Here is a 25,206-nt window from a genome sequence, read left to right on the forward strand (position 1 = left end):
GACTCGATTTTTGAAGACACCACACACTTCAGACACAGGCCTTGGAGCAAACAAACTGAAACTGACTTGGAAGCCTTCTCCCTGAGGCCTAGCTCTCATAGCATCCAAAAATGCCAACGGAGGAAGAAACCAAAATTCTAACTAGCTGTAAAGTCCATGAGCCACAACCATTACCAGCATGGCAAGACATATTCCAGGGTGCACAAGCAGCAGTTACAGCTCAGGGGTAGTCAATAGCCTTCTAATTGGACTTAATCCCTGCTCAATGCTTAGAGAGAATTCAAGCCTGTCACTGTAAACCTAGTCAACTGCCTGTAGCTGCCGAGGACATGGACCCTAGAGGAAAACCTACTGCTGCCACTTTCCTAAGCTGGTATGGTTCCCAACTGCATTCTGAATACATAGCTGCTACGGAATAATCCTCTTGTACATTCTAAAGATTTGTCACTTGGATTAGTTTAATAAAATACTAACTGGCCAGTAGCAAGGCAGGAAGTATAGGCAGGACTACCAAACTAAGGATTTTGGGAAGAGGAAGGGAAGAGTCAGTGAGTCCCAGGAAAATGCAGAGAAGCAAGATTAGAATGCTGTACTAAGAAAAGGTACCAAGTCATGTGGCTAAGCACAGATAAGAATGATGGGTTAATTCAAGTGTAAGAGTTAGCTAGTAACAAGCCTGAGCTATCAGTCAAGCATTAATAATCTATATTAAGCCTCCGAGTCAGTATTTGGGAAGCAGCTGTTGGGTATTTGGGAGCTGTTGGTGTGACAGAAACTCCAATTACACATATTCTTATTCACGGATAAGTATAGCTCTTACCCCTCAAAGAAGCTTCCAGAAATACCCAACTTGAGAAAGTGCAGAGAACAAATGAATATGGTGAGGTGCCTATCCCAGCGTTGTATGTAGATATATATACAACTGGGTGCCTATGTACATCTACATACAACCAAGACTCAGAGGACATAGTCCAAGAGGGTGGCAAGAGATTGCAAGAGCCAGAGGATCAGGATGTGTGCTACAAGATAGTGTCCTCTATATATGACAGAGTCACATCCGTGAATTCTTCACAATATGGTCCCCAAAACAAGACCTACACACTGACAACACCAGTTGACACTTCAGTTTTGATGGGAGACATCTCAAAATGAGGGTTTTATGCTCATATAGCTTCTGAATAAAGAGCTATAGACAATTAATGGCTACTAAAAGAGGGAGAATCAGCCTTCTCCAAAAACAAGCCCCTCAATGGATATTTTTATCTGTTGATAGAGATTGGTATCCAATCCCAAGCAATCATCCCTGTGCCTAATAAGCATACTGAAGTTCTGAATTAAAGTGATAGTAGGTACCCTCCATTGGAAGTAGCAGATCTCCCAGCTTGATCCTGGCTTTGTACATGTGTGAATGTCCCTAGTCAGGATTCCAGGGTGCAAGCAGCACTGGTCAGTACCCAAGCAACATAGGTTATGGTAGTTAAACAATTCAAGTAATCCATTATTTAAATCAGACAAATTGCTTTTTGCATGTTCACATAACTATAAAAACATAACCACAATCTGCTTAAAAACATTTTTATTAACTTCCTAAGAAGACAAGTAACCATTCACACTCAATTCCATTTCTCTACCCACTCTTTGCACTAGGCAACCACTAATCTAATTTTTTTATACATTTGCCTGTTTTGGGCATTCCATATAAACAGAATCATATAATTCTTTATAATTGGATTCTTTAACCTAGGATAATACATTTGAGTATCAGCTAAGTAGAATGTATCAGTGTGTTAGTATTTCATCTTTTTTACTGTTAAATAATATCCCATTGTATGAAGTAACACATTTTACTTATTTGTCTACCTGTTGTTGGACATTTTTAGTTTTTATAATCATACTATTGTGAATATTCATGTATAGTTCCTTGTGTGTACATGTTTTCACCTTTCTTGGCTATAAACCTACGTAAAGACTATTAGGTCATGTGGTAACTTCATGTTTAACCATCTGAAGAACCATTTTCTAGAATGACAAAGCCATTTTACATTCCCACTTATATGTGACAATTCCAATTTCCTTACACCCTCAAAATATTTACTATTTGCCATTTTTGTTAATAGTCATTCTTATGGATCTGAAGTTATATCTCATAGTTAAACATCTATTTTTACATTTATTTATTGGTGTGTGTCTAAGTGTCAAGGGGCACGTGTGTGGAAGTCATAGGGCAACTTGTGGAAGTTCGTTCTTACCTTCCACCATGTGGGCTCTGGGGATGTAACTCAGATTATGCTTGGTAGCAAATGCCTTTACTCACCTCTTCAGCCCAATATTTATCTTAAATAAATCAATATGATTACTTAATAATAGGGCTGAGAAGGTACCTATTACACACACACACATGCACATGCACATGCACATATATTAGGTACTACTATAGCTATTATCACCAGGACCCAGATTGGGCCACATGCTCAATCTCCCCTTTCTTTCGTCTTTTTCTCAGCTTCTCTATTAGTGCTCAGAGGCTCTTTCGTTTGCTTACAGACAGGATACTTTTGATAGTATGAAGAATACTACATACTACTTCATCTTCATATTTTTATTTTTTTAAAAAAATATTTATTTATTTATTATGTATACAATATTCTGTCTGTGTGTATGCCTGAAGGCCAGAAGAGGGCACCAACCTCATTGCAGATGGTTGTGAGCCACCATGTGGTTGCTGGGAATTGAACTCAGGACCTTTGGAAGAGCAGGCAATGCTCTTAACCACTGAGCCATCTCTCCAGCCCCATCTTCATATTTTTAAACACACAAAATAAAATAGGATTGTTGGTCCGGACTCCAATTCCCAGCCTGCCAAGCACTTGGACTCTAACTCCCAGTCTGCCAAGTGCTGACCCCTCCCTGGGGTCAGGGCCACTCACACAGGGTATGTAGGGTCACACTGGAACAAGAAACACGTGATTTGGGTTTGCATGTGCACTCCCTCTGTCTTCCCCCTGCCATGCTCTTGGCCACCCAGGAGTCTGCTATCTATTAAACTCGGGCATTTAATTTGGTTTAATCTGCTCTGATTGGATTCCTTTGCACTGGCAGAGAGGCTTTGTTAGAAAACCTTCTTAACAAGGATGAGCAAGGAAAACAATCATGTTGAAGCATCACTGTGTGCCAACGGCAGAAGAACTGGAATGATATTGTAAACATTTCAAAATACTGATATATAAGCAAAGTAAGACCTCACCAATTAACACTTCAAATTAAATGCAATAAGTTATATAAGAATATAATGCATATACATATAGTCAATGTTTGTTAATTTTGAAAATTCAGATGATGTAGCCTACTTAGCCAACTAGGTTTGTTGACATGTTAGCTAAACAAAAATGACTTTATAAGGATTAAAAGTCAATGAATATAGACTGACCAGGGAAATTGGTAAGCTAACTAGAGATCTTCACCTCTCCTTCAGCTCCTCCAAATCCAAGCACCCTGTCTAATCCACAGCTCTGCAGCAGGTCAACCAGCTGTGGCCACCTTCCCCCATCCCTGACACTCTTTTTAGGGGATCATACAGATATTTCACTCCTAACTTTCCTCCCCCTACTCATCACTTTATCCCAGACCCAGACTCCACCAGGCATTCCCTGGGAACTACCAGACCACTCCAACCAGGGAAGTAGGCAGGCCAGTTTCACATCCTCGCCTCTCCCTTTGCTCCAATTCCCCAGTCTCATGCCCAACTCTGTGGCAGAAAATCTGCTGCACTCCCCTTCCTCCCCTGCCACCATCTCCAGTGGATCACACAGAACTCCCCTTCCTCCCCTGCTCCCATCTCGAGTGGATCACACAGAGCTCCCCTACTAACCTCCCTATGCCCACGCATTGCTTCATCTCTAACCTCAGCTTCACCAGCATTCCTCAGAATCCCACAGGTCACTGTGACCAGGGAAGCAAACAGGCTAACTGCAGATCTTCACCTGTCCCCTCCTTCCTTCAAGTCCAATCCTGACGTCACCCCCAGACCTGCAGCAGATATTCTGCTCTGGCCTCTCCTCACTCTCTGCCTCAGTCCTCATGGAACTTTCTCCAAACTTGACCACACACTCAGACACAAAGCAGGTCTCAACAGATATAAGAAAACTGAAATATAAAAAAACACAGAATAGCTAAAACTATCATGAGTAATTAAAGAACTGTGGGAGCTATCACTATCCCCAGTTTCAAGTTATACTGTAAAACTATGGTAACAAAAACAGCATGGTATTGGCATAAAAACAGACAGTTTAATCAATGGAATTGTACTGTAGACCCAGACATAAATACACACCTATATGGGCACCTGATTTTTTATAAATAATCCAGAAATAGACTTTGGAAAAAAAGACAGCATCTTCAACAAATGGTGCTGGTCAAATTGGGTGACTGCATGTAGAAAAATCCAAATAAGTCCATACTTACCACCTGAACAAAACTCTAAATAGGTGAAAGATCTAAATAGATGAAAGATCTCAACATAAAACTAGATATACTGAACCTGGTAGAAGAGAAAGTACAGAAAAGCCTTGAACTCATTGGCACAGAAAGAGACTTTCTAATAGAACATTGTTAGCACAGGCAATAAGACCAACAATTAATAAATGGAACCTTATGGAACTGAGACACTTCTGCACAGCATAGCATACCATCATTAGGGTCATTAGGAAAAAGCAGAAGGCTACATAATGAGAAAATGTTTTATACATCTGATAGAACTAATATTCAGAATATAAAAAGAACTCAGACTAGATACTAAGAAAACAAATAACCCAACTAAAAATAGGGGACAGACATTGTGGTAGTTTGAATATAATCGGACCTATAATCTCATAGAGAGTGACATTATTAGAAGATGTGGCTTATTGGAGGAAGTATCACTGAGAGGCATGCTTTGGGGTTTCCCATGCTCAGGATAACACCCGCGTCATTCTGCAAGATGAACTCTCAGTTACTCCTCCAGCACCACGTCTGCCTGCACACCGCCATGCTCCTCACCATGGTGACAATGGACTGAACCTCTGAAACCATAAGCCACCAGCTCTAGTAAATATTTTCCTTATAAGAGTTGCCATGGTTTGGTGTCTCTTCACAGCAATAGAAACCCCAATTAAGACAGAAGTTGGTACCAAGGTCTCAGGTATTGCTGTGATAGGCCTGACCATGGTTTTGTTTGGAGTAATATGGACTTTGGGAGTCTCGGTTAGAAAAGCAGAATGCTTTAAACATGCTGCTTAATAGAAGCACGGAAGACAGTGGTGCTCAGTGTGATTGGATGAACTGTGGGGACCAAGAGGTCTCAGGGGAAAATGTTAACATGTGGCCTAGAAACTGGCCTTGTGATATTTTGGTGATGAAAGAGGCTACTTTTTGCCTCCATCTGAAGTGTCTGCCTAAGACTAAAGTGAAGAGATTCTCGAATTAATTTATTGGCAGAAGTAATCTCAAAAGAGTCTAGTATTCAGACTCTGTTGTGTGGATATTAGTAATAATTCTAATGATTTTTTTTAAAAAAAAAAAGAGCAAGCAGATCAGGGTAAATTGCAAAAATGTAAATTTTGAGGAGAAAAGAGCATCAGAAAGTAGAATAGAGCAGAGTCCTCTGTTCATGATGATAAATGGATTAAGAAATAAAATAAAGGGACAGCCTGAATATGTTACCTTAGTTTGTTAACTGATTTTTTCTTTTAAATTCTTTTTTTTTCCCACAAGAAGGCGTGGGACTCAGTTCGCACAAACAGCACACAGACACACGCGGGACACGGAACCGCTCCGTGACAGAAGCTCATGGAATTCGAACTCCGGAACACACGCACTCACTCGTGCGAGTGAGCGCCTTACACGCTGAGCCACCGCCTGGCTCGCTTCTTTTAAATTCTTGATAAGACCATTTGTAGGGAGTTAAGTTCTGAGTCAATGTATATTTCTTGACATGGGCATGGCCATGTGAAAGACCCAAGTGCCTCAGACCAACGGGAGTGGCAAAGCTCTCGCAGGGTGAAGCTCAGAGGAATGGAAAACTCTGGATTTTGTTATTTTCTTCTAAAAGTATTGTGTTTTGTTCTAACTTCAACTAAATTACTAGTAGACCATCTTGGAGTTGTAAAAATGTAATACTTAGCAGTCTGTTCTGTTCTGTTCTCTCCTGAGGTCAGGTCTTTCGTCCAGCTTCTCTCAGTTATCATTATGGGTGTTGTGATTTAAACGTAAAAATGTTCTCACAGGCTAGCATGCTTGAATTTCTATCTACTTGAATATGTTTTTAAGGCTGTATTTTATTGTCTTTAAGTGTGTATGTGTGTGCACGTGCATGCGAGCTTGCATGTGTGTGCATGTGTGTGCTTCTGTGTATGTGCACATGAGGGCACATGAGTTCGGGTGCCTGCAGACGACAGAGGCATCAGATCCCCCAGAGCTGAAAGCAACAGGAAGTTGGGAACAGGCAGATGTGGGTGCCAGGAATCAAACTCAGGTCTTCCACAGATGTAAAAAGTGTTCTTACCCACTGAGCTATCTCTCCAGTCCTACCTGAATAATTCTTATATTGCCTTTAGTTCACCTTTTCTCCTTGGCGTCCCTGGAGTTTTCATATAGGACTGATTGGCTTCTGGCTCTGTAATTGTTAAGGTTCTTAACATCAATAAATGGATGTATTTGTCAGTTTTATAGATGAATAGTGTGTGGTACTAAGTCAAATAATATTTGTTTGTAGGAGCTCTGAAAATGCACTCGTTTTCCCTATCCTTTAAAATTTCAAGGCCAGACTGTAAAAAATTTAGGCAAGAGTAAATCATCAATACTTTATAAAATATCTGTTATCACAAAATACTACTTGCAACACTCATCAATTGCTAAATAATATTAAACTGCTCCATTTTTTCCTTGAGTTTGGCAAATAACACTTGTTATGCTTTGAATTAAAAAACATCACTGACTAAGTGTTTTATATTTGACATTTTGTGTTCATGCTCTCCGAATTTTTTGTTGGTGACTCATAGTTTATTCTTGCTTCCATTTTCTAACTAAGTAAGGACAGAAAATAGGGAGGAAAAGAAAGACATTTATGAATAAATATTTAGAAATATCTTTTCCCCCATTTCGTAAATGACCTAGAAATATTGAAAACATTATTTGGCAGATAAAGATTGAAATTCAAGAACCATTTCAATTTTTTGCACAAAAACTGTAGAGGATAGAAATAAAGACTCTAAGATATGCAATGCATAAATATTTGAAAACATTAAGGATTAGAACAATGGTATATACTTAAGGAAAAAATGACCTATGAACTTTCACAGACCCATGGATAAAAATATTAAGAAAGGACAGAAAATACCACTCACAGGAAGAAATAACTAATAAAGTCTCCCAGGATTTGAATTCAACCATCTTAAAAAAATTCTGGTTGTTTTCAGAACATCAATGATCAGTTCATAACAATTAGTAAGAACAATTGTTTCTTAAAGTGTAGTATTCTGAAAACAAAGACATGACTGTATTTATTTTTCATTTTAATAACTACTGTGGAAAATTTTAATCCAAATTTATGAGTATGACATTGTGACAAAATTGAGGATTAATTTTTAATATATTAGAAGCAGTAAAACTACATCTGAAAAGCTTTTAATACAGCTACCCTATTAACAAAGCTTAAAAGTTATTAAATTTCAGAGCAAGAAATTTCTGATGAAAAAATTTAAAAATTGAAAACTTAACGTTAGTGATAATTCCTCAAAACCTAGCATTAGTGGCCTCTTATCCTTCAGTACTTAAAGCACCATTTTTCCATACTGTTTCTGGCAAAATAGAAATGTCTTCATTTGCTGGTTCTTCCTATATAATTAAAAACCCTAAATATCAATCAGAAAACAAATATCAGAAGCCTCTGAAAACTGGAGAGAAGAAAGAAACATAGGTAGAGAATTCAGGCCCTAGGAATGACATGCATTTATTTACATTTCCCTTACATACTCCAGAAAGGGTTCTCAAGAAGACAGCCACCCAGAAATGTCAATAAATACTTGAAGAAAAAGTCTTGAGGGAAGCCTCCTTCTCTTTCTAGACAGATAATGAAGAAAACAGCAGCCTCCCAAGAGAGAACACTTTCAGATAGTAACTCTGCTACTCAAAATGAAAATCACAAAACAAAATGTGGCACTTCACCACCCACACATGAAAAAAGTCACTTTAAAAATCCCATATTATATTATTGCTAGCAATATTGAAGTTCTCCAATCCAGTTGCTGAGGTGGTTTCATTGGTCTAACTGTGCAGTTCTGAGTTTTGATGCCTTCTAAGCACTAAATCTTATGGAATCAGTGGACCCAATGAAGATACTACTCTCATCAAGTTGCAATAAAAGCAGATGAAGCCTAGTCAAGCCAGGACTTTTGCAGTACTCAGAGCTAAGAAAGCAATGTATAGTTTCAGCAGATGGTGTGTATTAATGGTAAGACAAGGTACTAGTAGCAGAGGTCTGGAGAGCCAGCCAGAACACCCACATCTGGTTCACAGTGAAAAGAGACTCTCTTCTCGCCAAAGGATGTTGGCAGAGACTACCAATAAGATATGAACTTAAGCTGCCTCCTGGAAGTAAATACAATCTAGAGTCTTAAAACATAGTAGCCAACACATCCACATGCCAATGGAAAACCAGTTATTATACCAAGAACCAAGATCTTAAAACCAGGAAGAAATGAAATTCAGGAATCACCAACATCTCTTTAACAACATCAGAGTTATCTGATGAGCAATTCAAGGCACTCACAATACACATGCTGCAAGAGAAAGCCACAAACATGGGGTGATGAGGAAATACTTGGCAAAGGATTTAAGCAGAAAAATTTTAAAAATCAAGTTGAAATTGAAAGATTAAGTCATTAAATAATTGAACAAAAACTCAATGGATCTCAGTAGCTGTAGAGTATAAAAGAAAAAGTAATAAGGAAGAAAAGCACTAGAAATTATTCAGTATGAGCAAGAGATAAAATTAAATTAATAAAGGGTGATGAAAATGTCTAACATTGACTTTGGTAAGGTCACACCAGGCAGAAAGTATGAAAATCCTTTGGATTAGATGCCTTAAATGCTAAATTATACTATTATATGTAGCGATTTATCAATAAAGCTTTGAAAAAGTTCAGTTGATGAAATTCCATTTAAATGGTGAAAGGGACACAAAAGCACCTGCTAAAGCTGCACGGGAAGTTCAGTGTCTGGGTCAAGAGATGGAACTGATGTGTATAGATATTAATCAAAATTAAGTCAAGCATGGAAACTATGTGTACTTTCTCCTTAACAATGGCACTCAAGAACTGGTTATTGTAAGAACTTATTACATAATATCAAATTTCTTTCCAAGATATTTTCAGCAATTTATAATCATAAAGGATGTATTAAAATTCAAGTGCATCTATAATATTGATAACTTTGTGGCTAAATAAATGGCATTATAGCTTGAATTATCAATAATTTATTGTTAAGTGATACTGGAAAAACTGGATATCTACTTTCAGAAGAATGAAATTAGATCCATATCTTTCACCCTGCATAAAAATCAATTCAAACTTGATGAAAGACCTTAATTTAAAACAAGGAACACTGCAACTGCTAAAGAAAAACATAGAATATACTTCCCTTCAAGATGTACATATAGATAAGAACTTTCTGGGTAGGACCCCAATATCAGAAGAAACATCCCCAATGATTAATAAATTGTATGACATGAAATTTAAAAGGTTTTACCCAGAAAACTGAATATACAGATTCAGAATGCATGAAAATATTTGATATCCTATCCTGCCAACAGAGGACTGATTTCTACAAAATAGAGCCAATTGTAAAAATTAAAGCCCCCAAATAAAAATGCCATAAACAAGTGAGCCAGTGAACAGTTTTTAAAAGAAGACAAATGGCAATAAGTAATTTTAAGATAAGTATTTTTTAGTTATAATGAAAATGCAAATTAAAACTACTCTGAGATTTCATATTACCCCAGTCAAATGGTATCAAGAAAAGAAACAATTGCTAGAGAGGATATGGGAAGAGGAGGAGCCCTTCTTCATTGCTGGTAGGAAAACAACTTAGTGCAGCCACTATGGAGACCGGTGTGGTTGCTTCTCAAAGCATTAAAATAGAACTTCCATATGGCAAGATATAGTACTCCCCAGCATATGCCCAAGGGCTCATCCTATTACAGAGAGTTTTGTACAGCCATGTTCATCATTATTCTTTTTTATAGTAACGAAGAAATAGATGTCCAAGAACATATGGGTGGATAGTGTGACTGTACTATGTACATGGTAGAATTTTATTAAGTTAATGAAAAGTGAAATTATGAAATTTCAGGAGAAATATATAGAATTGGAAAAACATTATAGTAAGTGATGTAGTCCAGGCTCCAAATGACAAATACCAGACTTTATCTCTCCTATGTAGACCCTTGTCTCTTAAATGTTAATTATGTGTATGGGGGACAAATATAAATAAGAGCAAGGAAATCAGAAAGGGGCCCATGAGACTAGAGAAAAGAGCCTTTTGTGGAGGACATGGGAAGAAAACAGGAAAAAATGAAGGGGAAACCTGGGGGTAAAATGTTACAGTGGAGAAGAGGCCAGAAGATGAGGGAGGGAGGGGAAGAGTTAACCAACCAAAATGAAGTGTATATGCAAATCACACTGGAAACCTACTTTGTAAGATAAAGATAAAAATGTAATATTGTTTAAAAAGATAAACACAAAAATTGTGAAAGTGGTTTTCATTTTTTGTTTGCTGATTTATTGTTGTTTAAGTATACATGCTTAAATAAGTATTTCCATGTCACATACTCATTGTGTTTCTGTCTTATTGACATGTCCTTGGCTTTTTCTCTTCTTACATCTTTTACAAATCTAAGAACTGAGTCTGCCTTCTCTATTGTTAGGAAAGTAAAATATTTAGCCATAGAGTTCATGTAAGTATTTTTATCTTTAAAAATGTTTCTTTAACACAGGCTTAAATTTTCTCTTGCATTTCTTAAATGCTCTTAAGAGAGTACAAGCATAGGTACTGCATAAGACAGGAATTCAACCTAGCATTCTCTATATAGTTGAACTCATGTTCTCACACGTGTGTGGGGTGGGTATGTGTAATGTTGTGTGTTGTGATGCATGTGTGTAGGGGTGAGTCCATGCCACAACGGCACAGATGTGGAGCTAAGAGGATAACCTGCACCAACAGAGTCTGCCCTTCCTTCATCTGGTTCTCAGGGATGATATTCAGACTGTTAGTTGTAGTAATATCTTATTTGTATTTTAATAAATAAAGTTTGTCTGAAGATCAGAATGCAAAACAGTCACACTAGTCAGTCATATGGGGCATGCAGTGCTGGCACACACTTTCAATCCCACGAGCTAGTCATAGGAGCCAGGCAGTGGCGGTGCACACCTTTAATCACAGCACTAGAGAGGAATATAAGGCGGGGTGAGACAGGAACTCACTCTCTGTCTAAAGATTTCACAGAGGTAAAAGCTCTCTAGTGGCTTGGCTGCTCTGCTTTCCTGATCATCAGGCTGAACCTCAATATCTATCTCTGGGTATTTATTGTTCGTGCTACAGTTAGTCTCGGCAGCAAGCACCCTCACCTGCCCAGCCACCTCACTGGCACAGTTTACCTTATTGTTTCTGCCATTCATGAATGGTAGCTACTTCTAGATCTTCTCTCTATTTCATTAATCATTTTTCTATTTTCACACCAGTTACATACTACCTTACTACTGACATTTTAATAAATTGATGCATAAACAAAAAATAAAAATGCCTAATCTAATTTAAATTCCTACTAAAGTATAAGATAAAATCATAGTTTTTTTTACTGAAAATATGTAAAGGCAAAGGCTTTTCATCTTAAAATTATTTAGATGTTTTTATATCATGTCAAATTATCATTGCATTAAAGGTGAAATTATTTTTTATTTGCCATTAACAGCACGGTCTCTTCCATACGTGTTCTCCATTCATACAGACAATAACAAACATCCAGGGTGGCACCGCATGTAAAGAAATTAGTTTCCCTTTCATTTTCCTTATTTATTTGCTTTGGTTTGAAGACAGAGTCTCACTCTATAGCCAGGACTGGACTCTAATAAAATTGTGGCAATTCATCTGCCTTAGTATCCTAAATGCTGGATGATAGGCAAGAACCACAGCACCCAAAGTCATTTTTATTTTATATACATATATAAAACATCTATATATGTGTCTATATAAACATTTTATTTATATATAATATAAATAACAACAAATATATATTCACTCTCAAAAATATATGTATGCATATATATTGACTCTTGAGAGTTGCATATGTGAAATCAAGAAATCTAGAATAGCAATGCTTTCTACTGCCCTTTGCTCTATTTTCAAGATACCAATGTCTAGAATAGTCATTCTTTTTGAGCATCGAAGCCTCTGTTTTCTAGCCATTAATTACCAAGTGGTTGGTAGAGTGAGACCTGGAAGAATTCCAGAGAATTCTAAATCATATATCTTTTTGACATGGTATTACTTTATAGACCAGGCTGGCTTCAAACTCTATCCTTCCAAGGGCTAGGATTATAGGCTTGTGTTGTACCTGGTAAGACCTTATCTGATGTGACTACTCACTTTGTTTGAATACTTTCATATATTTGAAGGAAGTGTTATATCTTGTTTTTAGTGGCTTATCTTTAGTCAAATTCTTTCTTGTTCTCTAGCTGTTTTGAAGCCCAAAAGTAAATTATGAAATACAAATATAGCATAATCTTAAGACATAGTCTCACAAAATATTTAAATATAGATAATTTAGACTTACCTCTATTTCCTTTCTTAGCTTTTCATGTGTCTTTTTCTCTTCTTCAATAAAATACGTTTTCTCAATGATTGAATCTTTTACTGTCATAATTTTATTCATTAGCTTTGAAATGTCTTCCTGAGTATTTGTAAAATTTAAAATATTCAAGTCAAAAACCCAATGATCAAAATAAACCCAAGACATTCAGTACTTTCATAATTTATGAAAACTAGCCTAATATTTACATTTTGAAAACAAGATTAAAACATTACTTCTATGGCCATACAAAAAAAAAAAAACACTATTTACACAAAGCAAACCTGGATTTGAAAACAAAATAAAACACAAAGGAAAGTAGCAGTTGTGCTAATGAGTCCCTGACCACAGAGCAGAGGATACTCTTTAAGTCTCTAGAAGGAGGGGGAAATATTTTAAATCAGTATCCTCTATGGTTTTCAAAGATTAGGAAAAGGAATACAAAGATGCTCAACTGCAATCATGAATTCAGTTTGTCTACATAATAGCATTAATCACATGAACTGATTTGGTCTAGCTTCATCAGAATAGAAGCCAGAGACTGAACATTTTTCATGAATTACCCTTTCTGCAGTAAATGGATTAATTGCTCACTGTGATTTGGACGATACACACACACACATACACACACACATACATTTATAAAGCCACAGATGATCTATATCTCCTTTAATCAACAGCACATTTGGAAAGTTGTTATTTAATTTATATATCTTATTGCTATATGTACTTACTTAAGTTTTAAAACTTGTAAAAACAGTTTCTGAATGTAGAACTATTGGTATTACATTTATTTAACTATTATTTACTATGTATACTTACAAAAATCAGAAAAGGGTTTAGTAAGTAACACTTCAAACCTGTATCTGTGTTGCATAGCTCCCTTGTGGATTCTGGAGATTTTCCATAAGATCTTCTTTCATTGTCTTTAGGCTTTTGATGAGATCTCGCTTTTCATAGAGCTGAGTCATAAATGAGCATTTGCTGTCTATCTCTCCTAAGCTATCTTTATAGGCTTTTATTTTTGCATAATATGCATTATATTTTATCATTTTTTCCTTGAAATTTTCTTGGGCTGTTTCTAAATCAAATTTAAGCTTTACACTTTCTGAATATAAGGACTCAATCTGAGCTTCCAAGAGTCCACACCGAAGTCTGGAATTCTCCATGGCAGCATCTTGCTGGTACATCTGCCTCTCTGTTTCTTTAGCTTCTGCAGCAGTAGCTGCTATTTGATTTTCAAGATCATGAAGTTGAATCTGTAATATATTCCATAAATATCAGTAATTATTAATTCATTTGTATTCAGCACAGAGGGAAGTCATTATTTTGACTCATAATGCACATAAAAAGTCACATCATAAAAATATACCTTTATAAGATATTAGAAAATGACTCATAATAGAAGACATGCAATTGCACAATATATACTTATAGAATTGCAGAGGGGTCACAGAGTTGTATATTTCTTGCTTGCTTACTTAATTCTAAAGCCTTAAAATTACATAATTTAGCATCTTATGAATAAAGGAGATATTTGGTCTTTTAAAAAAACACATTTATAGGTACCAGAAGTATTCATTCAAATAAGACAATGTGGCAAAATTTATATAGCCCAGAGTTAAGTAATCTAAAGACTAGGTTCCAGCGCCTTTACTCCTTTTTACCAATCTCTATGATCACACATAAGCAAATCTTACTCTCTTCACTTGCAAAATGAACATAAAGGTATCTATGCTTTCCCGGGTATTCGTTGTCGCTGACTCATGCATCCTTGTTAGACCCTGGTTTTCATCTCACCAGTTTCTTTGGCTCTCCTTAGTCACTGCTCACTACTTCTCGGTCTCAACAACTCCTTCAAAGACAGGATGTCCTCAGGGCATGGCCATCATATTTCTTCTTGTCAGTCTCTATGTGTGTAATTGACTAATTACAGAACTAGTCCCAGATTTTCTATTTTCCACTGATGGTCACAGACTATATGTGGTTATTGAGTTCTATATGCCACTGCTATAGGTCACTTCAAATCCATCATGTCCCCAAATCAGACTTTCCTTCCTCCCTCCCTAACCTGTTTCTATTTGGATCAACTGCCACAGCACAAGACTTCAGTGATATACAATATAGTGTTATTTATCATGGACATGCCTGGGAGAAGTTGGTGTTGCTAGGTGATGCATAAGGCTGATAGTAGGAAGGGGAAGAATGCAGAGGGCAGTGGGGTGAAGAGGACTAAACAGCCTGTTTTAAATAAGTTCTGGCTTTAACTGGGCTGACTGGGGTATCTCCGCTTTGTCCTGCATGCGTTAAGCTCCATGGGTATGTCCTCATGCTAGCAAACAAAGAAGTGGAAGTACAACTGTGTAAGAGCTTTCCTAAAGCTTTTTTGCTTGATTCACATGGGCTAATGCTAGTTAGTCACATGACCAAACTCAGCTTCATGGGGTGGAAATGTATTTAGCACATTGGGAACACAATGACTACTACAAATTACAGAAGAAAACAGTTTTGTCAAAAGAAAGCTAACACGAATTTGCTCTTAAGAATGAGCCTTCTTAGCCGGGCGGTGGTGGCGCATGCCTTTAATCCCAGCACTCGGGAGGCAGAGGCAGGTGGATCTCTGTGAGTTCGAGGCCAGCCTGGTCTACAAGAGCTAGTTCCGGGACAGGCTCTAAAAAAGCTGCAGAGAAACCCTGTCTCGAAAAACCAAAAAAAAAAAAAAAAAAAAAAAAAAAAAAAAAAAAAAAAAAAAAAAAAAAAAAAAGAATGAGCCTTCTTAGGAGAGTCACAGCCTCATTGTCATAGCCAGCCATGATGAGGAACTTAAAGTAGAGAACATTAGAAGAGTTACTGCATCATACCCACAGACAGACATGGGATGCCTTGAAGACACATGTGGGAGCCACTGGGAATTTCTTGTATTATATGGAAAGAGGTAGAGCGTGGGGAATGGAAAGCTCCATACCATGTGACCTATTTTGGCCTGACCTGGTCTGCACGCTCTCAGTTAGGGAAACACGGCAAATGTAATGTTTTGATGCAAGGCCTGGGCATCACAGCATCAAGTGGGATGGAGACTACAGATTCTTTGTAAGATCTGTGAGGTCACAGCACACTCTGATCAACTGTGGGTAGTTCCCACCTGAATTCTGAAAGAGACAGGCAACTAGAGGATCTGTAAACTAACAGTAATATGTCATAGTGTGTATAAAGAGATCAAAGGTACACATCAGCACAGCACGAAGTCACAGACATAGTCCACAGGACCACCTCGAAAAACAATCTCTGTTTAATCCTCTTTCTTTAGTTCTATATTTAATTGTTTGTCCAGTTCCACATCAATTTCCACTCAAATAACTGCAGGACCCTTGACATCTTTCTTTCTTTCTGTCTATGGCTGTCATTCCCTTTAAGTCAGTTTGGAGTGCTGGAAGAAAGGTTCGTAAACAAGTGAGCTTTAATTTCAAACCCTTCTACACAAGACTCCTCTGCTGTTTTCCTGGCAGAGCCAGTCAACTACACATACATATTCACCAAATACTCGAAACACACCAAACACACTTCTCCCACAGCTCCACTGATTTCTGCAAACTGTATTGATTTTCACCTGGACAGTCAAAAGCTGAGAATTCATTCCTGATTCTTTTCATTTGCCTCTACATTCTATTTGCCAACAGGACATGCTGATTGGAACTAAAATATAAAATCTCAAATTTGGGGATAGAATGTAGTTCAGTGGCAGAACATTTGTATAGTTCCATCCCAGCACTAATAAACAAACAAATAAACAAACAGATGAACACCTTAAACTTATTCCTGACATATCTTTATCATATGTGGTATAGCCTGGCTTCTAACTCATCTCATTTCTATTCCTGCCCCTTTTCACCAGCTAGGTCCCATTTGTAAGCAGAAAAGTCTTTTTAAAACATAAAACACACGGCATGCTTCCCTGCTCAAGTGCCTCTTATGGTGTCCTGTCACATTAATGACACAATTTTAATCCCTGCAAGAGGCTTATGAAGCCCTGTACGCACTAATCCTGATCCCTATCTGCTGCCCCCCTCATTTACTGCACTCTTGTTTTCCAGCACCCTCCCTGGTTATCCGTCATGCCCAGGACCTTCCTAATTAAGGACATCTGTAGTTGTTGATCTATCGACCATAAAATTTCCTGCCTCAGGTCAGCAAGGCAGGTGAGCAGCTAAAGTGTGTGCCTTGTCTGCCTGACAACATGAATTCATTTGGAAGATGACAGGCAACTCCACAGTTATCTTCTGACATCCATGCAAGCACTGTAGCAGGCAGGTGTCTGAATTCACATGTCATACAAACATACAATAATAATATGTAAAAAGCCTTTTTCTGTCCCACCAGCCAGTTCCCAAATAACAACTGAGACTTCGTATTAATTAGAAAAGCTTTGCCTTTAGCTTAGGTTTATCTCAACTAGCTCTTGTAACTTAAATTAACCCATTTTTATTAATCTATATGCTGTCACATACCAACCATCCTGCTTCCTCTTTGTTTCCTCATGTCTCTTGCGCCTTGATTCCTCCTCCTCTTCCTTCCCTTCCTTCCCTGGAAATCCCACCTTTACCTCCTGGCTAGCTATTGGACATCCACTTCTTTATTAAACCAATTGCAGCAATGTATCTTTACACAGTGTACAAATATTCCACAATAATAATAACAAAAATTGTTTAAAATCCTTCGCCCCCTCACTGTTCACATTCAGTTGTTATTATTCCTCAGGGGAACCTTGGTTAAATCAAAACAAGAAGTAGCGACTCACACCCTCCCCATACTCTCAACATAGTATCCTATCCTACTTCCTTCACAACACCTTTCCGTAACTCTTAGTCAGCTCTATTAGACTGAGGGGCCACTGATAGTGACACTGGGATGGGTCTCTACTTGCATATACCAGCTTCATGGGATATAAACCTTGCTCAACCTAGACGTAGTAGGGAGGGCCTTATACTTTCCACAGGGCGGGGTGCATGGCACTCTCTTAGGGTAGGAGGGGTGGGGGAGAGTTTGTGGAGGGAGAGGGAGGGGACAGGGAAGAAGGGAGGGAGTAGGAATTTGGACTGGTATTTTTTTAAGTAATAAAAAAGGGGAAAAAAGAAAGTAAGAAAGATCTGGGCGGTGGTGGTGCATACCTTTAATCACAGCACTCAGGAGGCAGAGGCAGGCAGATCTCTGTGAGTTCAAGGCCAGTCTAGTCTACAGAGTGAGTTCCAGGACAGGCTCCAAAGCAACAAAGAAACCATGTCTTGAAAACAACAACAACAATGAAAAAAAGTAAGTAAGAACCTTGTCTGTCTTCTTCATCACCATCTTCCTCTTAAGACAGTGCCTGTCACAAAGTAGAAGCTCAATACACATTCAAGAAATGATGGGTACATTTATAAGAAAAGGAAACAGATGTTCTGTTGGCTATAATCAAATTATCAATGTTAACAGAGTGTAAACATTTCTATCACCTCTTTTCTTCCTTCTTTTCTTTTTCTTTCTTTTTTATTTTGGTTTTTTGAGACAGGGTTTCTCTGTAGCTTTCTAGCCTGTCCTGAAACTAGCTCTTGTACAACAGGCTGGCCTCTAACTTCACAGAGATCCTCCTGCCTCTGCCTCTTGAGTTCTGGTATTAAAGGCATGAGCCACAGCCACCCGGCGACTTCTTTTCTTTCTTAAACTAATGTAATAGACCATTATATTTTGTTACTAGTTTTAACATGTTTCCTTGGATCTTTTTTCACCCTTAAACTAGAAATATATTTCTACCACCACTTCTTTTCTCCTTCTGTCCCATCTTACTAAGATAAAATCAAGGTCAGTAAATTCAAAACCTTTACATTTTTAATTCTGATGGATTTTGACTTTTAAATTTTATTAATCTATCTCTCTATTATCTATTTGTTTATTATCTTCCAGCTACCATCTATCTACCATATATCTAACTACCTATCATCTATCTCTCTATCATCTATCATTTATCTATCTATATTTATCTACCATCTATTTACCTATCATCTATCTATCTATTATCTATCTATCGTTCATTGTCCATCTGTCTGTTATCATCATGTACATCATGGTTAATATGTGTACGTGAGGGTTGATGCTAACTAACATAAGGCAATGTCAGAATTAAATTGAGCTATTTAGATTAAGTTGGTATTTGGAGAACTAGAAAACTGCTAGAAAGTAGTCCAGACAGTATAAGTATTCCAACATTGTTCTTCAAAGTTGCTTTGGCCATTTGTAGGTTCTTTGTCTCTCTATCCAGTCTTAGAATCAGCTGGTCAAAATTCAAAACTGAGGTAGGATTTTTGCTTGAGATGGCCTTTATTCTATGTATAGAACTGGAAGTACTAACATTTCACTATTTTACTATTGGGAGAACTACCATTCATGAAAATGGTATAGCTTTCCATTTATTAGGTCTTTAATTTCTCTCGTTCATACTTGGCTTGTTTAACCATTTGCCAAATGGTTCATCTCTATTTAACCGCACAGTTTTGGTACCATCATAAATGATGCTGCTTTAAAATTTTCTGATCATATCTTGCCCATAAATAGATATACAATAGTTTTTAAAATATTAATATTGATATTCTATTACTTTTAAAAACTCTCTTATTAATATTAATAGCCTTTTCAAGATTCTTTGGGATTTTTCTAAAGGTAGCCATGCCATGAGTAACTTCTTAAGAGGTTTACTTCCTCCCGTCTGGATGATTGTTTTTCTTCTTCTTACATGAAGTACTGCTTTCAATTACAAGTACCGTTTTGAATAAAAATAAAAGGAAGCACCTTGTTTTGTTCCTGATCACTTGAGGAAAACATTTCAGTCTCAGACATATGGTTGTTCTTACACAGATGCTCTTTTCTTTTAGATTGAGAGAATTCTTGTCTATTCCTAATTTACTGAGAGGTTTTGTCCTAAGTAAATATTGTAACATGTACTTTTTATGTACCTAGAATTCTCTTTCTATAACAAACATTTTTATTGAATCTTTGATTTTAAATGCATTTGAATCTTATAAATTTCCGAATAAAATACAAGTCTCTCTTCACCATATATAGTTTCCACCATTTCTCCAAACCTTCTCTACACTATACCATTGCCAAAGTATTTCCAGTGCCGTGAACGTGCCAATGCTATGACAAGCACTGAGAACTCTCTGGAACATTAGCCTCCAAACCTCTCACTCTGAAACTTGTCCCGGGTATTCAGCACTCCAGCTATCTTTTAAATCTTGACTTTCAAAGATCACTTCTTTAGTGAAAGTCTTTCCTGTGTTAAATATGTATGGGGTTCATGCTTCTAACACTGATGATTGGTGTGGGAATCCTTCTGTATATGTGTTGCTTTTATTGTTAATGAATAAAGCTGATTTCGGCCAATAGTTTAACAGAGTAGAGCCAGGCAAGAAATCTGAACAGAGATGCAGAGAGTAGGCAAAGGAGGGGAGAAGACATGTAGCTGCCACAGGAGACAGATGCCCCCACCAGAGTCCACCAGAACTCTGCCAGTAGGCCACTACCTTGTGGTGACGCACAGATTAATGGAGATGAGTTAGTTTAGAATATAAGAGCTAGCTAGCAATACACTTAAGCTATTGGCCAAACAGTATTGAAAATAATATAGATTCTGTGTGGTTATTTCGGGTTTGGGAAGCTGGGAATAAATGAGCAACCTCTGTCAACAGATAATGCCATGTGGCATGAAATTATTTGTTTGATTTTTTTGTCTCCCTCAAGCAAAGGTGATGAACAGAGCAAGAGTAAAATTTTTACTCAAAAATAGAGTCTCATGTTAAATAAAATTATCTCTGAAGTTTTATAAAAAATAAGACACAAAAATTCTTTATAGAAATCTAAGACATTGCTTTGTATTATATTCTATCTTGCAAATATATTTTAAGAGTGACTAATATAATGGAAATATATATAGACCATCTATATTACTTTAACATGATTATTATCATTATATATCTGTGAATACATTAATACATAAGTAAATGCCAAAATCAAGTCCTACTGTCCACTGTGGCCCACACAATGATACTTCTATATAATTACAAGTTTTCTCTAATAGTCAGAAAACCTTTATAGTCATACCCCATTAGTCTCTCCATTTTACAAAAGAGGCAGAAGAGACACTGGCAAATTCGATTGTAGAGCTAAATATGCAAAGCTAGCCGTGAAAGCAGGACAGTTCCACTCTGGAGTCTATTCTTTTCATTTCTATGGTCTATGTAATAACACCTTTACAAACAGAGTTTCCTTTCTCTAGTCATATTCATAGAGTGTAATTATGTTCAATTATATTTCATGTAAGACCAAGATGGTCCCCATGTTCCTTGCAGAATAATGAGAGTACACTATGAACTAGTAGGAAAGAACTTAGCGGAAGGTTACTTGAGGCATTCACTGAACACCAGTCACTCAGACCCCATAGCTTTACCGCTTTACATGATTTACTAATTTACTTCAATTTATGGTTTTATATATCCCATAGGATGAATTTTAAATAATTCTATGTGATAAGTTGGGTTTTATGTACTTATACTATAGCTATAATTACATTGTAGCTACAATGAAATTTCATGGAAGTGCCAGATATTCTATAAACCCAAAATATTTATGCAGACCACTTTGGGAGAACAAAACACTTGAGGGAATAACTATAAATTTAAAGTGAACCTCCCAATACTATTCCTTTTTTGTGGTAGTGGTGGTAGCGTTATTGCTGGTGTATGTGTGTGTGTACATGAATTTTAAAACTAGAGGAAGCCTCTGCTGTTGCTCCTCGGGCACCATCTACTTTGAAATTGGTTACCTGCAAATGGAGCAGAACTTTCTTCTGTTTTTCTATTTCTGATGTCTGTGATTGCTGTTGTTTTGCAACTTGCTCTACAACATCAGTTAATGATGATGTGTCTTCTTTGCTCAGAGCTAGACAAAGAAATAAAGTAGTTAATAAAAATTAAATGTGGCCATTTTAAGAAAGTCATTAAAAGACTTGTTTTATTCTTATAAATTTAGGATTGATAGCCTCCATTTCTGTCCCTAAGCTAAATCAAGAACAAGGCAATATTAATGTCACTTTAAGGTTGCTTACCTCAGTGTTGTATCAGTTCTTTATAGAGCAAAGAAAATAAGATTGTTTTAATTTCTTAATACAGAACCACTGTACATGTTACAATTACCGCACTGCCACAGTAAAAACACAGTTGATTGTTTTTCATTGTAGTCCTGAGTTTTTAACTATTTAATTTTTTGAAAATTTAACTCATAAACTCCTCCAAGCTCCCCATGTGTCCCCTTCACTTTTTTTTCAAATTCATGACCTTTTTAAAAAATGTTATTACATACATATATGTATGTGTATACATATATACAAACATACACACACATATATATACATATAAACTAAATGCATAAGTACAACCTGCTTGGTTTATATAACTTAATTTGTATATATTTTGTATATATGTTTTCAGGGCTGACCACTTGGTATCTGATAACAAGTTAGTGTGTTCTACTCTGCGGAAGATTCCTCCCCCACACACTCTCAGCATTTCTTAGTTATGTAGTCCTGTTTTTTTAAGTGTTACATAAAGAATATAAACCTTGTGTATGCCTATTCCTGATGAAATATAACTGGCTTCCTCCTCCTCTAACTTGCTCCCAATTTTAACACCATGATCCTTTCATTCATTTTCGTCAGTACGGCTGATTGTCCAGCTGTTAAGATTGCTTCATTACCTTCTTTGGGAATGCCTTCATTCTTCCTTTCTTTGTCGTCTGACATTCTCTGTCTATTAGCTCCTTTCCCTGGGTTAGTCCTCCTTCTTTACTCCTACAAAACAACATGTTTCACTTTTCCCTCTTTTCCTGTCACATATTCATGATCCTAACAGTTGTTAATACATTACAAGGATGATTAAAGACTGCTCACTATTAGTATTAATAATTAAACACAATAATTAAATGAGATTTAGGGAGAAAAACAATATATAAATCTTGGTTTGTCTACGTTTTAGCAGTTAGGAGCTTAAGGAAGATCTTTTTCTTTTATCTTCTGTGATATCCTCTTTTATATCTTCTGTGAAGCTTCACAGGGCAAGGTAATAATTAAAGATATTATAACATAATCCTGTATGTATACACACACATGTGCAATACCTGACTTATGCTGAGTAATTATTATGGATTAGAAGCAGGAACTTTCAGTAAGTACTGTGTTGAAATAGTTTTTAATCAGCACCTGTAAGAAATTATTCTAAGAACATTTAAAATTTTCTGTCCAGTGTTATTTTGATCAGGGCAGGTCCTAAGCAGGTTTGAAAACACATTTACTTTTTATTTTGGGGCAACTTATATGATAAAAGCGGAGAGACTTTATTCCATGAGAAAAGGAATAGAAAGGATTGCACTGGCACTAGAGTGGTGAGGTGACAGGCCTGGGGGCATTGCAGGCTCCAGGAACAGCGTCAGAATGTGCCTGCCCAGAGGAAATGACACAAGCTCTTAGTATGAAAAGTGGACTCAGTGTCAACAAATGCTGTTGAGACTGGAAGCTACCACCTCCTATTTAACATCTGTGCATATGGAAATTTCCAGTCAGCTGCCTAATTGTGAGCAAACCCCAAGATTTTTATAGATGCTGTAAATCTAACCTGTAAATCCAAACTTCCCAAGACAAACAAACAAAAAACAAAACATCCTAAATGACAAGCCCATGTAAAGATTCATCCACAGAGAATTTTCAGCTATCACTGGACATTTTTCCTAAGGATTAAACACAATAAAACACAACACCACACGCACATACACACATACGCACACATACACACAAGTTATACATGCCTTCTAAACTAGAACTTAAATGACCGAGATGTATTACATAAAATAAGAAAGAAAATCAAAACTGGATTGCTCCCTAGGTGAGGAGATTGAAACCTATGCAAAAATATCTCACAACAAGCAGAAGAAACCCTGAAAGTTTAGCTAGTACATTGTCAGAGTCAAGTGAGAAGTTAGGATCCTTTCTTATGTCTTCATGTTACTTCCTTAAATTTCACTTGGAACTTCCTTCATTCCTGACATCTTCCTGGTTCTAAGTTCACTCCCTGCTCACGCCTCTGCTCTACGTTCTTCCGTCATCACAGGCAGAAGTGCTCAGAGTTGGTGGATCCAAATCTTACATTCTCTAGCTTTTTTGTTTCATTTTATGGTAAAAAGGCTTCATCCTTCATTTTACCTACCTGTCTTGAAAACATATACTTTATACTTTGCTCAATGCTTTCAATTGACTACAGTGCTCAGTGCTTATTTTATGCCTACTTGTGCTTACTTGTGCCTACAGGTTTTCTTAAGCATTTTGTGTAATGTTTATTCTGCTCTTGGTAGTGTTCTAAGTATTTTACATATAAACTTATTTGACTCTATGAGGTAGATAATTACAAAAAACTCACTGAGGCACAAACAGATGGAGGAATTTATACAGTCAGCTATTGTGATGTGAATTGAATTCACGTATTTTGGTATCAAAGTTCATATTCCTAATGCTAAACTGCTAGAGTACTACTTGTTAAGAGGAAGAATCGTGTCTTTTGCGTTGCCTGGGGATTGACCCGGGACTCTGAGTGCTCAGCACACATCTCACCGCTGAACTTCTTCTTTTCTACTCACACTGTTATCACCCACTTTTCTTGTTAGAGGAACTATTTCGGGACAGTAGCTTCAGTGCCCCAATTTGCATGATTCAATAGGGAACCAACTCCATGCTCTGAGTTCCCTATAAGATATGGTGAATTTATCTTCTTAGCAAGTCTAACCTCTCCCCGGCCGCTCACCCTTATCCCAGTCACCTCCTCCTTTTCATTATGTCCCAGCCCACAACTTAGACAGACACCCCCTGCTCGACAAGAGGCCACACCAGCTGCCAGAAGTCCAGGTAGATGCCCCTATCTGTGGATTTCCCCAGCTCCCCCATACCCCTTCCCCCATCAGAACCAGTGCCTCTTGTACTACCTGCCTAAAGCTGGACACTGGTCCCATTACACTGTATAATCATTCTCTTCTATGAAGGTTTATCCCCACTGAGCTTGGTACATCCCTTAATTTGACACAGTTGCATGCCCCAGCTCATCCTTTGTGCTCCCTGAAATCCAGCTTCACCTTTCAGCAGATCTCCAACCTCTTTACTGATCTTTATCTTTACCTTTTTGCTCTAACTAAAAGCCAGAAATACTGTCTCTTCCTCAATTCACTAACTCTATAATGTCCTCAGAGACATAACTCTGAACAGA

The 25,206-nt window shown here is 37.2% G+C and overlaps 1 protein-coding gene across 6 annotated transcripts in view; it reads right to left on the reverse strand.

Annotated features, from left to right (window-relative positions):
* Ccdc122 (coiled-coil domain containing 122) overlaps window positions 1-25,206 on the reverse strand; it is a 37,248-nt gene that overhangs the window by 2,347 nt on the left and 9,695 nt on the right. For 4 of the 6 annotated variants that reach the window (XM_038310161.1, XM_038310160.1, XM_038310163.1 and 1 more), the window contains exons 2-5: window positions 22,658-22,751; window positions 21,729-21,844; window positions 13,738-14,136; window positions 12,863-12,979 (exon numbers count right to left, since the gene is read on the reverse strand). In XM_038310161.1, coding sequence (XP_038166089.1) covers window positions 12,863-12,979; window positions 13,738-14,136; window positions 21,729-21,844; window positions 22,658-22,703 — 678 coding nt within the window. In that variant the 5' untranslated portion in view covers window positions 22,704-22,751. The remainder of the gene's footprint in view (window positions 1-12,862; window positions 12,980-13,737; window positions 14,137-21,728; window positions 21,845-22,657; window positions 22,752-25,206) is intronic. The other 2 variants (XM_038310164.1, XM_038310165.1) reach the window with 2 other exon arrangements.

The sequence above is a fragment of the Arvicola amphibius genome, chromosome 13 (assembly GCF_903992535.2).
Source record: "Arvicola amphibius chromosome 13, mArvAmp1.2, whole genome shotgun sequence".
NCBI lineage: Eukaryota > Metazoa > Chordata > Mammalia > Rodentia > Cricetidae > Arvicola > Arvicola amphibius.